The sequence below is a fragment of the Papio anubis genome, chromosome 11 (genome assembly GCF_008728515.1).
Source record: "Papio anubis isolate 15944 chromosome 11, Panubis1.0, whole genome shotgun sequence".
NCBI lineage: Eukaryota > Metazoa > Chordata > Mammalia > Primates > Cercopithecidae > Papio > Papio anubis.
Window position 1 is genome coordinate 67,218,649 of NC_044986.1, and position 14,945 is coordinate 67,233,593.

The window sequence follows — 14,945 nt, forward strand, 5'->3', positions numbered from 1 at the left end:
CCCAGGCTGGAGTGCAGTGGCCGGATCTCAGCTCACTGCAAGCTCCGCCTCCCGGGTTTACGCCATTCTCCTGCCTCAGCCTTCCCGAGTAGCTGGGACTACAAGCGCCCGCCACCGCGCCCGGCTAGTTTTTTGTATTTTTTAGTAGAGACGGGGTTTCACCATGTTAGCCAGGATGGTCTCGATCTCCTGACCTCGTGATCCGCCCGTCTCGGCCTCCCAAAGTGCTGGGATTACAGGCTTGAGCCACCGCGCCCGGCCCCAAAATTCTTAATAGGATTATTCTAGAACCTTCATATTCTACATACAACTTATATTTTCTACCTTTCTTCTGTTTAAAATATGTTTATTTTTTATTTTTTATTTTTTTTCTTTTTTTGAGACGGAGTCTCGCTCTGTCGCCCAGGCTGGAGTGCAGTGGCCGGATCTCAGCTCACTGCAAGCTCCGCCTCCCGGGTTTACGCCATTCTCCTGCCTCAGCCTTCCCGAGTAGCTGGGACTACAAGCGCCCGCCACCGCGCCCGGCTAGTTTTTTGTATTTTTTAGTAGAGACGGGGTTTCACCGTGTTCGCCAGGGTGGTCTCGATCTCCTGACCTCGTGATCCGCCCATCTCGGCCTCCCAAAGTGCTGGGATTACAGGCTTGAGCCACCGCGCCCGGCCTCTTTCTTATTTTTTTAAACCTGCGGCACTTGCTGCTTTGAATTCCTGGTATCTTTGAGTCCCTTGACTTTCCTCTCTACCTCCAATCTGACCAAACTTGCTGTGGAAAAGAACCCAATATCAGTCATTCACACTTTAGTGTAAAGGGGGCCTATTTTCCCTTGGGAGATGTTACACTTTGTCTCACCTTTGATTGTTGGGGACAAGATTGGTGGCTCTGAGAAAGTCCAGGCCTTGGGTTGGGAGGGCCATGGGGGCTCAGGACAGTCATGTGGGGTCCTCACGGCCTTTATCATTAAATTCCATCAGTAGCAAGTAGTTTAAGGTCTGAGAAGAAATGGGGAGAGAGAGTCAGAGGAGCAAAAAGGGAGGGGGGAAGGGCAGAAGTGAGAGGTAGAGGAAGAGGGTCAGGAAAGAGGGAAGTAATAGCCGCTCTCACACACACAGAGGCCCTTAGAGTTTACAGGACACGTCTCATTAGATCCTCCCAGCACCCTTATGGAGAAGGTCTCATCCTCAGTTTACAAATGAGGATACAGAGGTTCAGAGAGGTTCTGTGATCAAATGAGATGTTCCTGGGTGCCCAGCAGGGGAGTGGGGGATGCTGGGCAGTGGGACCACCAGCTTAGAATGCTCACGACTTCTGGATCCCCTTGTGTGGCAGGAGCCCTCAAGCTGGTGCAGATCCCGGCAGGTGCCAGACACATCCAGATTGAGGCACTGGAGAAGTCCCCTCACCGCATTGGTGAGTGCCGGGGTGCTGGGAAGGGACAGCGGGGCCCCAGGCCCTGCCCTCTGATTTGGGGGAGCTGGGAGAGCAGAGGGCAAGATTCTAGTACAAGTGGAATTGTAGTAACTGGAATAATGGGCAGAGACCCCCTTTTCATTTTATTTTAAATTTTTGCTGCATGGGTAACCCATTCCATGGTTTACATTTCAGAAGGTCTAAAAGGGGACCTAGTAAAGAGTCCCCTTCCTACCCCTGTACCCCGGGGGCAGTTTTCTTCCCCAAGGGCAACTACTGTTAATAATTTCTTGCGCATATAGATGGCTGTTAAAGGAAAACCATTTTCTTTTTTTTTTTTTTTTGAGATGGAGTCTTGCTCTGTCGTCTAGGCTGGAGTGCAGTGGCGCAATCTCGGCTCACTGCAAACTCTGCCTCCCGGGTTCAAGTGATTCTCCTGCCTCAGCCTCCCAAGTAGCTGGAATTACTGGTGCCCACCACCATGCCTGGCTAATTTTTGTATTTTTTAGTAGAGACGGGGTTTCATCATCTTGGCCAGCCTGGTCTCGAACTCCTGACCTCATGGTCCACCCACCTTGGCCTCCCAAAGTGCTGGGATTACAGGCATGAGCCACTGTACCTGGCTCAAGGAAAACCATTTTCACAGAGTATATCAGTCAACTTTTGCTGCCTAACACTCCACTCCAAAACTTAGGAACTTCAAACAAGAATTGCTTCTTAGCTTGCAGTCCTGTGAGGCATCAGTTTGGGCTGGGCTCTGTGAGGTGGTTCTTCTACCTGTCTGCCTGGACCGACTCATGCAGATACCCTCAGCTGGTAGTTCTCTGGGAGCTGGTTGGTCTAGGATGGCCTCACTCACATGTCTGGTGGTTGGTACTGGCTGTCAGCTGGGGTAATGGAGGTGGCAGGGCCACCAGGCTAACCCAGTATTATTCACATTATGTCTGTCACATAGTCCTCAGGAACAGCTTGTGTCATGTTTTCTAGTGTGCCATTAGTCCAAGTCACATGGCCAATCCCAGATTTAAGGGGTAGAAAAATAGACTAGCTCTTGATGGTAGAAGTGGTGAAATTACAGTGCAAAGGAGCATGCATAGAGGAAGAGGAGGAATATAGAGGCATTCTGCAGTCTACCACGAATTATTCTCATTATAATTATTACATTATTCTCATTATAATAACACTCAAACACCAAGCCACTAAATGAGGTGACATCCTTATGCTTGTAACAGTTATCCAACTATGAAGCCAGGCTGGATTAAAAATGAGAACCCCGCAATAAATCAATAAATTTAAATTAAGGCCATTAATATAATATGATAGATGTTTGATTTCATTTTTTGCTGAAACTAAATTGGCTGTCAAAAAATAGACATGTCCAGAAAGGCAAATCCATAGAGAGAGAGAGAGAGAGAGAGAATAGATTAGTGGCGGCCAGGGGCTGGGGAAGGAAAGAGGCATGATGGCTAATGGGTATCAGGTTTCTTTTTGGGGTGATGAAAATGTTCTGGAATTAGACAGTGACGATGGCTGAATCTACTTAAAAATCATGTCGGGTGCAGTTGCTCACGCCTGTAATCCCAACAACTTTGGGAGGCCAAGGTGGGTGGATCGCTTGAGCTCAGAAGTTTGAGATCAGCCTGGGGAACATGGCAAAATCCAGTCTCTACAAAAAAATACAAAAATCAGCTAGACATAGTGGTGCATGCCTGTAGTCCTAAGCTACTTGGGAGGCTGGAGCGTCTCAAAAAAAATTTCACTGAATTGCACACCTTATTCGAGTGAGTTGTATGGCATGTGAATTATATTTCGGTTCAAACCCTGTGAGCCTGGTTCAGAGCAGGGTCCCAGTGGCAGGTGGGCAGCAGGCTGCTTCTCCCACACTGGGCAGTGGCGTCTGTGTTCAGACCCCTTTGCAGAGGACATACAGGCCACAATGTCCCCTTGAAATGTCACAGAGGCCCCTCTTACCTATTACATCTGCCAAGTCACACTGCTTGGCACCAATTTCATCATAAATGGAAAAACAAAACACATATCTCTTGGCAGGCTCACATCACACACAAATGCTGCCATTCATATTTTTAGGTTATCGTCAAAACAGCAATTTGTAAATATCTTCAAAGTTTCCTAGATAAGTTGCATTTCCTGGAGAATGCATCTGTATTGGCACCTCCCCTAACACAGCTGCACTGGGTTCCTAAACTTATATTCTTGAAGGCACCTGAAGGGCATCGTCCCAACAGGCCATAGGCACAAGGGGAAACTGAGAACCAAAGTGGATTGGGGGCCTCTGTATGCCCTGATTCATCCTTGAGGGGTGTGGGCAGAGACAGTCTGGGCCTAGGTCTCCTGCCTCTCAGCCCTGTTCCCTTGCCAGCCATGCCACTCTACCACAGCGAGCCCAGGTTAGAGGACATTGGTTCAGACAAGTCCTGCCTGCTATGCCTGCCTGGCTGTGGGGAATGTGCTGGAGTTAGGGGCCGGGGGAGGGAAGGGGCAAGGAGAGAAGGGACATCTATTCCAAAAAGAGGTGGAGCTCACTGACACTGCATCGCCTGGGGATGATTGCAGAACATTAGCAGCCCCTTCCACCTTCTGCTGTCTCCAGAAACCTAGTTCTTCGATTCCCTCGAAGAACTAGTCTTCTGTGGAGGTCATGGCATAGGCTGCTAGCACCGGGGGCAGGCCGAGTGCAGGCTTGCTTGCCTGTTTGTTGGGTGAGTTCCCTGAAGGGTTAGAGTTTTCCGGGGAGCCTGGTGGGGAGAGCGAAGCAGGGGCGACCCAGGAGCTGAACTCTGAAGTTGGCACAGGTTGTGTGTTATACAGGTGTGAGGCACACAGTGGCCTTCAGTGAAAACGTGTGAATATGTGTATGTGAGTGTGAGTGTGTGCATGTGTGTGCATGCCTGTGTAGGGGTGCGTGTACCCAACAGGATATGTAGAGGCCCAGGACAGGTGGCAGCTCTGGCAATGAAGGGAGAGGCTCTGTCCATTGTCATTAGACTCTCCTGGAATTGGGGACATGGACTCTCTGAAAGGAAGTGTAGGGAAGAGAAGGAGAACTCACGCTGTTTGTGTCTCCCATGCGCTGGGCCATGAGTTGCCACTTTTCATGCATTATGTTTAGTAAGCCTCATGGCCATCTATGAATATTGTTATCCCGTTTTGCAGTTAAAGGAAACTGAGGCTCAGAGAAAGGTTAGATACAGAGCAGGTCAGTGGTGGAGCCTGGATTCAGGACTGGGTCTGGACAGTGGAGAGTTTATGGTGGTCCACCCCCCACTGTCTGGAATGAGGGGTGCATAGTCGGGGCTCTGCTACAGTGAGGTGCAGGAGTAGTCAAGGGCAATAGGAGGACTGGAGTCTGCACCTGGCCTGAGGAGCTGCCCAGCCTTAGCCTAGACAGTCTGAAGCTGCTGGGGGCCGAGAGCGGTCAGGGAGCCTGAGGGAGAGGCCTGGGGTGGGCAGGAGGTGAGGGGCATCTCTCCAGCAGCCTCCCAGGAAGGAGCAAGGCTCTTCTTTTTCTACCCCTCTTCCCCAACCCCTCCCACCCCCACGTTGCTGCTGTGTCTCTGGGCACCTGGGTTCTGGCCCAGCTCCAACTGTAGCCCACTGTGTGTCCAGGACACTGTGTGTCTAGGAGCCTCCAATTCCCCATCTGTATTAACAATAGCCCAGCCCTTAGGATGTATTTAAGGATTGAACTGAAGCAGTTGGCAGAGTGACTGGCACATGGTTAGTGTTCTCGGATCCTTAGCTCTTATATGACAGTTACGACCATTTAAATCTGTCCCAGGTAGGAGCTCTGTGGGCCCTTCCTCCTGGACACCCCAGGGCTCTGGAGACTTTGCCCTCCCTACTTGGCTAGGGGGCTTGGGTTTCAGGCTGCTGGGCCCTAGGAAGTTCAGGGTGACCAAAGGTACCACTCAGGGACCTTGGCCAGTTGTCGGCATCTACATGTCTCCCACCCACCTGCCTCCTGGGGTCTTTTGGTAGTAAGTTGTGAGTTACTCACTGACTGGGACATTAAGGGGTAGAAATTTATGGATTTTTAAAATCTCTGCCTCTGTGCCAGGGCCCGTGCTGGGCTGAGGACACCAAGATGGAGATGAGCCAACAGGCTGCTGGAAGAGGCATGGCATCTGCAATCACAGCAATGCCAAAGGCCAGCACTTTTCTGGTGGTCTAGCGATAGTGCCCACTGTATGTCACTACTTGCCAAGCTGGCTATGTTTCTGAACTCTTCCCATTGTCCTGAGAGCCTCAGTAGTGGGGGGCGGGGATTTCTATTATCCTCCTGGGGCAGCAGCAGCCCTGTGAACTGGGTACAGTTATCATTCCCATTCTTCAGATGGTGAAACTGAGGCAACACAGTGGGGCTGAGTAGTTTCCTCACCATCAATCTGACTCCAGAATCTGTACTCTCAACCTCTATGCTCTGCTATAGAAATTCTAGGGAGGGCAGAATCCCTGAGGATTGGGAAACCAAAGAAGACTCCCTGGAGGAGAGGGGATTATGCTGAGCCTCAACTATGGGTAGAGATTAGTTAGGCAGGAAGAAAGGAAGGCAGTAAGGGTGGGAGGAACGGTGTGCACTAGGATCCAGAGGCAGCAACAAGAGTGTGTGTGTGTGTGTGTGTGTGCATGCGCGCGCACCCAGAGATGGTGGCAGGTGTGTGTGTGTGTATGTGTGACGGGGAGTGTGTTGACCTGTCTGACTCAGGAGGGCTTGGGTGGGGAGGAAAGGCAGGTGGACAGGAGCCCAGATGGCTCACTGGGAAGGCCTTGAATATCATATTTGGGGCCCGCCCCCTGTGGAGAGGGGCAGAAATCTGTGTGACTCTCTCTCCTCACCGGCCAGTGGTGAAGAACCAGGTCACCGGCAGCTTCATCCTCAACCCCAAAGGCAAGGAAGCCACAAGCCGGACCTTCACCGCCATGGGCCTGGAGTGGGAGGCTGCAGTGGAGGATGCCAAGGAAAGCCTCAAGACCAGTGGGCCCCTGCCTGAAGCCATTGCCATCCTGGTGAGCCCCACTCTGTGTGGTGGCAGCCCCTGCCCAACCCCCTTGTCCCCTTAGATCACTACATCTGCTGCCAAGCCAGCGTGGCACCATTTTGGTGTCTTTAGGAGCCTGGGCGAGGGCAAGGCACCTTCCATCCTGGGGTCAGCTCCTCATTTGTACTTAAAAGCCTGCAGGATGGCAAGTGAGGAGAGATAAAGAGAGTTATCGTCTCACTGTCAGACCCCAGATGCTACATGCAGGGAGCCTGTCCTCTTTAAGGCAGTCTTGGACATGGAGCCTGGAGGGAGGCTGGGCAGGGCTGGGTCATCCTGGCATAATCCCACATCTGTGTGCATCATAGCATGGCTGGCAAGGGTGTCCAGGAGCAGCTTCCTTGGGCTTTAAGGCAGCTGATCCAGGGGCTCCAGGCTCCTAAAAAGGGAACAAGGAGCTGACTGGGGCCCATTGCTGCCCATAACCCCCTTCCTAGAGCATGAGCCAGGGCTTGTGGAGCAGGGATTAACCCAGCAGATGAGACCAGGAGGAGCTCTGTCCATGGTGCCCTCAGCACTGGCTGGTGGCAGGGATACCTTGGATGGATTTTGTTCCTGGTGTCACCCTCACCAGCTGGGGGGCTCCTGGAGGACAGGCTCTGTGGCCTATTGGTGTCAGTATTATCAATTCAATCCAGCACATATTTTTGACTCACCTTATATTTGTTGACTACTCATACACTTATGGCCAGGTGATTTTCAACAAGTGTACCAAGGCCATTCGATGGGGAACGAATAGTGTCTTCAAAATATGGTGCCAGGACACCTGGATATCTACATGCAAAAGAATGAAGTTCGACCCCTTCCTCACACCATATACAAATAGTAACTCAAAATAGATATAAGAGCTTAAACCATACAACTCTTAGAAAAGAACAGAGGGGCAAATCTTTATGACTCTGGATTCTTAGATATGACAGGCACTAAAAGCATATACAGCAAAAGAAAAAATAGATAAATTGGACTTCATCAAGATTGAAAACTTTAGTGCATCAAAAGACATTATCAAGGAAAGGAAAAGACCACCTGCAGAATGGGGGAAAATACTTGCAAGTCATATATTTGATGAGGGTCAGTATCCAGACCATTCTTATTAACTGCCTTCTAGAGCCAGGCAGTGTGGATGCTGCAGTGAGCAGAACAGACAGACAGACAGCCCTGCCCTCCCGTCCGAACTTAGGTCTATGAAAAGAAGAGCATTCCTAGGTGCACCGGCTGCCCTTGGGCCTGGCACACGGCAAGTGTCCAGCCTGAGTTTGTCCCATGGCAGCTGATCTGAGTCCAACCTCCTACCGCACCCCAGCCATGCTGGGCACTACCTCATTCCAGCTTTCACAGGTTCTCCGACCCTAAGGCCTTCTCTTTGGCCTCTCCCCTCCCAGTGCATGCCACCCTTGCTTCCTTCTCTGGTCCTGTGCCAGCTCCCCATCTCTCCTCAGGTGCTTCCCCCAACTGAGGGTGGCCCCCGCAGCAGCTTGGCCTACAAGTACATCATCCATGAGGACCTGCTGCCCCTCATTGGGAGCAACAATGTGCTCCTGGAGGAGACGGATACCTATGAGTGGGCGCTCAAGAGCTGGGCCCCCTGCAGCAAGGCCTGTGGAGGAGGTACCGATTCCCTGACCCACCAGTGCATTGTTGGGGCAGCCCAGGATCCCTTGAGAGGCAGGGGTGGGGGCTAATGTTGTCTCTATTTGATGTGTCCTTGCCTATGACTCAGTTTCTCCTTGAAGATCTCCAGTGTGTGGAAGCCCGTTTTGGGCAGGGCCTTTGGGATGAGGCTGGGGGTGCTAGAGCCATATCCAGGCAGAGCCTCTGCCCTGAAAGAGCTCACCCACTGTGAGGACAGACAGCTGTCCAAAGCCATCTTCTCACCAGCGAGATAGAGCTGATCAGGAAGGTGTCCCTCAGAAAGTGACATGGGCAGGCGGGGCATAGACAGAGGGAGGTGGGATTGGCCCACAAGGCTCTCCATGGGTACTGCCCCTGAGGCCCCAGCAGGGCAATGGGGGGCCTGGCCAGACTAGGCCCACAGCAGCCTGCCCACCCCATAGGGATCCAGTTCACCAAATATGGCTGCCGGCGCAGACGAGACCACCACATGGTGCAGCGGCACCTATGTGACCACAAGAAGAGGCCCAAGCCCATCCGCCGGCGCTGCAATCAGCACCTGTGCTCCCAGCCTGCGTGAGTGCTCCCGGGGAGGGACAAGGAGTCTGGTTCTATGCCTAGCCCGGGCCCCAGGCAGTGGGGCTGCTGAGCCTGCTCCCCTCAGCACTGGGTTATGGAGACACGACCATACAGGCAACACGGGTTTCAGTGCTTCTGGGCTCCAGGCCCAGGCCAGGATGCTGATCTCTACCTCTTCTCTGCCCGATTATCAGGTGTCTAGGGACACGGCTCATCCCGCCAGCCCTCAGCCATGGTCCAGCCCCTAATTGGGATTCCCTGGCTTGAGGCTACATGCTCTTCTGAGCACAAGGATGACCTTGGGATTATTTGGGGGAGAGACTTTGGGGAGAGGAGAGAGCTGTGCCTGGTGGAGGGCTCATGGCCAGGCCTCTGAACCTGTTGCAGAGCCAGCCTCAAGACCTCCTCAGCCTCCACTGGGCTCCCCTAGTACATCCCAGGCAGACTGAGGCCGAGGGTGGCTGGCGGGTAGCAACTGCAAAGGGCCTTGCCCATCCTCCTGCTTCCCCGAGAGTCCTCCCTGGCAGGGGTAGGGTGCTGCCTGGGTCTCGTCAGCTTCTGCTCCCCTGGGCTGGGGGAATCCCAAGGCCGGGCATGTGATCAGGGCAAGGGTGGGAACTAGCTAGAGGTTGCTGTGGCCTCCTTGTCTGTGCCCAGGCCAGACCATGATACCCAGCCCCTCCTCTGCCCGACAGCTTCATAACCAGCCCCCTGTGCTTCTCTTTCACTCATTCCTTTGTATTGTTATTCAGACTGATTTTCCCACTAATGCCTGTAATCACAGAGCATGCAGGGTTAGCTCTGCCTGAGCTCCTGGCTGGTGTCCCCCAACCCCTACCCCTTTGGGGTTTTAAGGAAGAGGATGACTTAGGAAACCTGCCTGCAAGTGACTAAAAGATGCCTTGGGAACCCAAGGAGGAGTAGGAGTTGAGGCTCTCCCTCCTTCCATCCCCACTAGAGCAGTTTTGTTTCCTCTAATGCACCCAGTGGGCATGCGCTTAAGATGCTGTTGGAAGTTGCTCAGTGGCTAAAAGACACTTGCAGGCCACCAGCATAGCTACTCTGTGGGGAAGCTGTGGGTGATGACGGTGACAGTAACAGTGTTCTTGTCCCAGGAGCCCCATGGAGATTGGGGGATCTACCTTGAAAGTGTGGCTTTGATCTGTTTTGTGCCCTGATGCTTCTCAGCACCCAGGACAGTGCCTGCACCAGTAGGTACTCAAATATGTATGCGGCTTTGAAGTAATCATGATGTGAAAATGGGATAACTGAGGCTTAGAGGGCTAAGAGCTTGCCCAAGGACACGAAGGGTGCTAGGATTTAAATACACATCATGCCTGTTTTTCAGATGAGACACAGCAGGAGAGAAGAGTGCCCTCCCTGAGGTCACATACCCAGGTAGCTGCAGAGCCAGGTGGACAGTTGTCCTAAGCCTCAAACATTCTGAAACCCAAACCCACTCTCTGGCTCCTGCCTGCAGCTGTCTGGGGATGGGAAGTGTCCTCTGGGATGAAGTGTCCCCGTGGTCTCACCTCCTCTCCTTTCACCCTGTTTCCAGGTGGGTGATGGAGGAGTGGGGTGCCTGCAGCCGGAGCTGTGGGAAGCTGGGGGTGCAGACACGGGGGATACAGTGCCTGCTGCCCCTCTCCAATGGAACCCACAAGGTCATGCCAGCCAAAGCCTGCGCCGGGGACCGGCCTGAGGCCCGACGGCCCTGTCTCCGAGTGCCCTGCCCAGCCCAGTGGCGGCTGGGAGCCTGGTCCCAGGTGATTGGCCTCAGGAGGTGGGAGGGGCTTGAGGAGGAGGTGGGTCTGAGGGATTTTTTGGTGCTCCCTGCAGGCAAGAGAGTTTCTGCCTGAATTGCTCCCCCTACATCAAATCTTGTTTTTCTTAAAGTAGAATAGCTCCCATAGACCCCAGGCCATGGCTCTGTGCTAGGCCTTTCTGTTCATTCATTATCGCCAGTAAGCTTCACACAGTGCCGGGAGGCATGGGTTCATGTCCCTGTGTTCCAGATGAGCAGATCGAAATACACTCTTGCATTCCAGAAATATTTGCTGAGCACTAGCACAAGGTGCCAGACCTTGTACTAAGAATGTGGGAACCCAGCATCAACCAGACAGAGCTGATTCTTGCCCTCGTGCAGCCCACAGTCCTGTGAGGGAAACGTATTAGACCATCAGTCAACCCACAGCCAAGCACTGACAGACTGCAGTCGGAGCTGGGTGGGGAGTAGCGGGGCAATGTGGTGGAGGATGAACGGTGGTCAGAGGGCTTCTCTGAGGAGGTGTTGCTCAAGCTGAGACCAGAGCGACAAGCCACAGGAAGAGACCAAGGCAGGAACCATCTTACAGTGTTCCAGAAACCGACAGGACAGTGGGGCTGGAGCTGACTGGGAGGGATAGGGGCTGCAAGATAATGCTGGGGAAGCAGGTGGAGGCAGGTGGGGGTCCGTGGCTACAGGCTTTGCAAGGACTTTGCATTTTTTCTAAGAGCAATGGGAAACCAGGGAAGCCTTTTAACGCAGGCATTACAAGCTCTGATTTCAGGTTGGAAAGACCACTCTGGCAGTGCTGTAGAAGGTTGTCAGGAGGTCAGGGTAGCAAAAGGGAGACAGCAGTAAGCCTGCTTAGTTATCTGAGTGCTCTGTGGCTTAGACCCTGGAGGTTACCTAGGAGAAATTGCCTCGAGGAAATTGTCTTGGGTTTTCTTTTAAATACTCATTTGATGTGAACATTGAGAACATCATGCCAAGTAAAACAAGCCAAGCTGGATGCAGTGGCTCGTGCCTGGAATCCCAACACTTTGGGAGGCTGAGGTGGGGAGATCTTTGGGAGGTTGATGTGGAGGTGGATGCAGCAGGCCAGAATTCAGAGACCAGCCCTGGGTAGCAAAACCTACGCCTCTACAAAAATGTAAAGAGACTGGTATGGTGGTGTGTGCTGTAACCTCAGCTGCTCTGGAGGGTAAGGTAGGAGGATTGCTGGAGCCCAGGAGGTCAAGGCTCCAGCGAGCCATAACCATGCCACTGCACTCCAGCCTAAGAGTGACAGAGCAAGACCTTGTCTCAAAAAAGAAAGAAAGAAAGAAAGAAAAGAGAAGAAAAGAAATAAGCCAGACATCAGATATGTAAGGACAAACACTATATGAGGGCACTTTGCTGGTGATTTCCAGGGGCTGGGGGAGGGAGAATGAGGAGTTAGTGTTTAATAGGCATGGAGTTTCAGTTGGGAAAGAAGAAAATGTTCTGGAAACAGATGGTGGTAATGATTGTACAACAATGTGAATGTGCTTAATGCCACTGAACCGTACACTTAAAAATAGTTAAGATGGGCTGGGCGTGGTGGCTCACCCTGTAATCCCACCACTTTGGGAGGCCAAGGCGGGCAGATTGCCTGGGGTCAGGAGTTCAAGACCAGCCTGGCCAACATAGTAAAACCCCATCTCTACTAAAAATGCAAAAATTATCCGGGCATGGTGGCGTATGCCTGTAATCTCAGCTACTCAGGAGACTGAGGCAGGGAGACAGAGGTTGCAGTGAGCCAAGATCACTCCATTGCACTCCAGCAAAACTTCATCTCAAAAAAAGAAAAAATTAGTTAAGATGGCAAACTTTTTGTTATATAGATATTACCCCAATTAAAAAATCCTCATTTGATCACAATGATGTTTATTGTAATAGCAAAACATTAGGACATATCCCAAATGTTTATCTATAGAAGATTAGACCAAAATCATGGTCTGTTCATACAATACAGTACTATACAACAAGAAAAATGAACAGGCCTGAACTGTACTTACCAAAATAGATAAACTTCTATTAATAGAGGATACATTTAGGTGAGAAAAAGCACTTCAGTATGAAATAAAAAAGCACTTCCAATGGATGTCATTTCCTTAATGTTTAGAGGGGCACAACGCAATTTGTAAAAATTCCGGGATGCTCATTTATTAAAGCTGGTAGTGGCATCTGGATAGGGTTTTGTGAATAACTCCATACTTTTCTGTATGCTTGAAATATTGCATTATGAGTATTTGTAAAGAACCAAAAATCCGCGCACAACGCATGCATTTTATATCCATCTCCATCATATATAGCTTCATTTGTTTTGATATCAAATAGAAAGATTGCTGGTCTTCAAAGGACTCCACAGATAAAAGTAACAGAGAGACGGCAGATAGTGGAAGATACTGGCCCTGTTGCAATAAGCAAAATATAGAGATGAATCTCTAAATGTAACTTTGATTAAGTAAGAATTGCAATTCAAAGCATACACAGAGACCGGATGGTCTTCAGTATGTCCGAAGAACAGAGGAAAGGTTGGGGGTTTTATTAGAAGGAGACATAATATATATTGTGTTGAACACAAACTCCTTGGCACTAGACAAGCTTTTGGGAGCTGGCAAACTCTGGCTGGTGAGTGATGGTGCTATGTAAAACCAGCCTTGGAGTCACAGTAGGTTGTTTCGGCAGTTGCTAGGTAAAACTGGTCTTGGAATTACATCAGCCTGTTTCAGCAGCTGGCCTTGTGGAAAATTTAATTCTTGGAGCAGGTGCTAGGTGCCCTGAGTGCTTTTTCCCCTGGCCCCTCAACTCTGATTTAGTTGGGTGTGACAAGTATGACCCTATTCATATAATCAACTTTCACAGCCCCTTATGAGACTGACTGAACAGTCAGGAGCTGTTAACTGCTGTTTGTAATGATTCATCCTGGGAGGATGAGCCGTGTTTGTGTGGCCCCATGACCCTTGTGTCTCAGTGGTCACATGCTCCAGTGTGGGAAGGGGGGTCCTGCAAGTTCCTCTCCTTCCAGCTAGGTAAGGCTATGGTCAGCACCTAAAATGTAACCCAGTCACAATGGGCAACGCTGCTTTCCTGGAGTCCCTGCCCCTCCACTGAGGACCTCCACAGGCCCTGTTTGTCAGAGTAAGAGTGGGTCAGGTCCAGGGGACGATGTGTGTGGCCACCTCCTGCAAACGGTGGTCCTCTGCTGCCTCCTGCTCCTTGTACCTGCACCCTTCCCCCTCAGGGAAGAAGACACTTTTGAACATACTTCTGCAGGCCCATGTTTGGTAAATGAAGTCACAAGATTATTGACTATCAGAGCTAATCAGAGAAGGGTCCATGGAGACCCTGTCACCCAGCTCTCTCAGTTACAGAGTTAGACACAGAGCTAGGGGAGGGGGTAGCAGATGCCACAATCCAGGCCCCTACATCCTGTTAATAGGATATCATCATGTCAATCCACCTGCCCCAGGTCACACCATGTAGTGGACTGCAACAGGGGAGTTTGCTAAAGTGATACACAAAATATTTAAGAACCCAGGCACAGACCAGACACAGTGCATGCAGGTGGTAGTAGGAAATGGGGTCCCAGAGGTTCCCTCCTGAGCCAGAGGTTAACCATTTAGATTGTGGAAAGGCCCATGGGGTTATAGGCTCGGGGCAATGGCTCTTCACCATTGGTATCAGGAATATTTGACAATGGGTGTGATGTCCCACTGAGGTTACTTAGAAGCAGTCCTTGCATGTCCCTCTGGTCAAGTGAAGACTCGATGCTCTGTTTCATACCTTTCTGTCCCCGGGCATTGGCTGGGCTCTGAGCTCACTGGCTCATCTTTCTTCTCTCCACCTGCCCTGACCCCGGCCGCTGTGCCTGGCACTGACCCACCCATGGCAGTGCTCTGCCACCTGTGGAGAGGGCATCCAGCAGCGGCAGGTGGTGTGCAGGACCAATGCCAACAGCCTCGGGCAGTGCGAGGGGGATAGGCCAGACACCGTCCAGGTCTGCAGCCTGCCCGCCTGTGGAGGTGAGCCAGAGGGGATGGGGAGGCCAGGTCCAGTCCCTTGGGACCAAAGTCCCAAATACTAGAATTGCTTCTCCCTGCTCATAGGAAATCGCCAGAACTCCACGGTGAGGGCTGATGTCTGGGAACGTGGGACGCCAGAGGGGCAGTGGGTGCCACAATCTGGACCCCTACATCCCATTAACAAGATATCATCAAGTAAGTACAGTCTATGGACCCTACCCGGCTCCCCAGACCTTTCAGTGGCCCTCGTGTTGCAGCATGGGCCACGCAGTGGAACAAACCCAGCTTGTAACTGTGTGTGTGACCTTCACCTCCCTGAGCCTCAGATTCCTCAGCTGTGAAGTGGGGAGGAGGCTCTGCTGGTCCATGACCCCTTACCTGCAATTCCAAAATGTTTATTTCTAAGTTTGGTGCAAACCTACCTGGCAGCAAAATCTGACCTGAACTGATGAGATCATTTATTCTTTTGCTATAGAA

The 14,945-nt window shown here is 51.5% G+C and overlaps 1 protein-coding gene across 3 annotated transcripts in view; it reads left to right on the forward strand.

Annotated features, from left to right (window-relative positions):
* Positions 1–14,945, forward strand: part of ADAMTS14 (ADAM metallopeptidase with thrombospondin type 1 motif 14) — a 107,493-nt gene that overhangs the window by 88,693 nt on the left and 3,855 nt on the right. For 2 of the 3 annotated variants that reach the window (XM_009214757.4, XM_003903821.5), the window contains exons 15-21: positions 1,327–1,407; positions 6,272–6,435; positions 7,907–8,075; positions 8,522–8,654; positions 10,216–10,423; positions 14,339–14,468; positions 14,553–14,663. In XM_009214757.4, coding sequence (XP_009213021.2) covers positions 1,327–1,407; positions 6,272–6,435; positions 7,907–8,075; positions 8,522–8,654; positions 10,216–10,423; positions 14,339–14,468; positions 14,553–14,663 — 996 coding nt within the window. The remainder of the gene's footprint in view (positions 1–1,326; positions 1,408–6,271; positions 6,436–7,906; positions 8,076–8,521; positions 8,655–10,215; positions 10,424–14,338; positions 14,469–14,552; positions 14,664–14,945) is intronic. The other variant, XR_004176969.1, reaches the window with a different exon arrangement.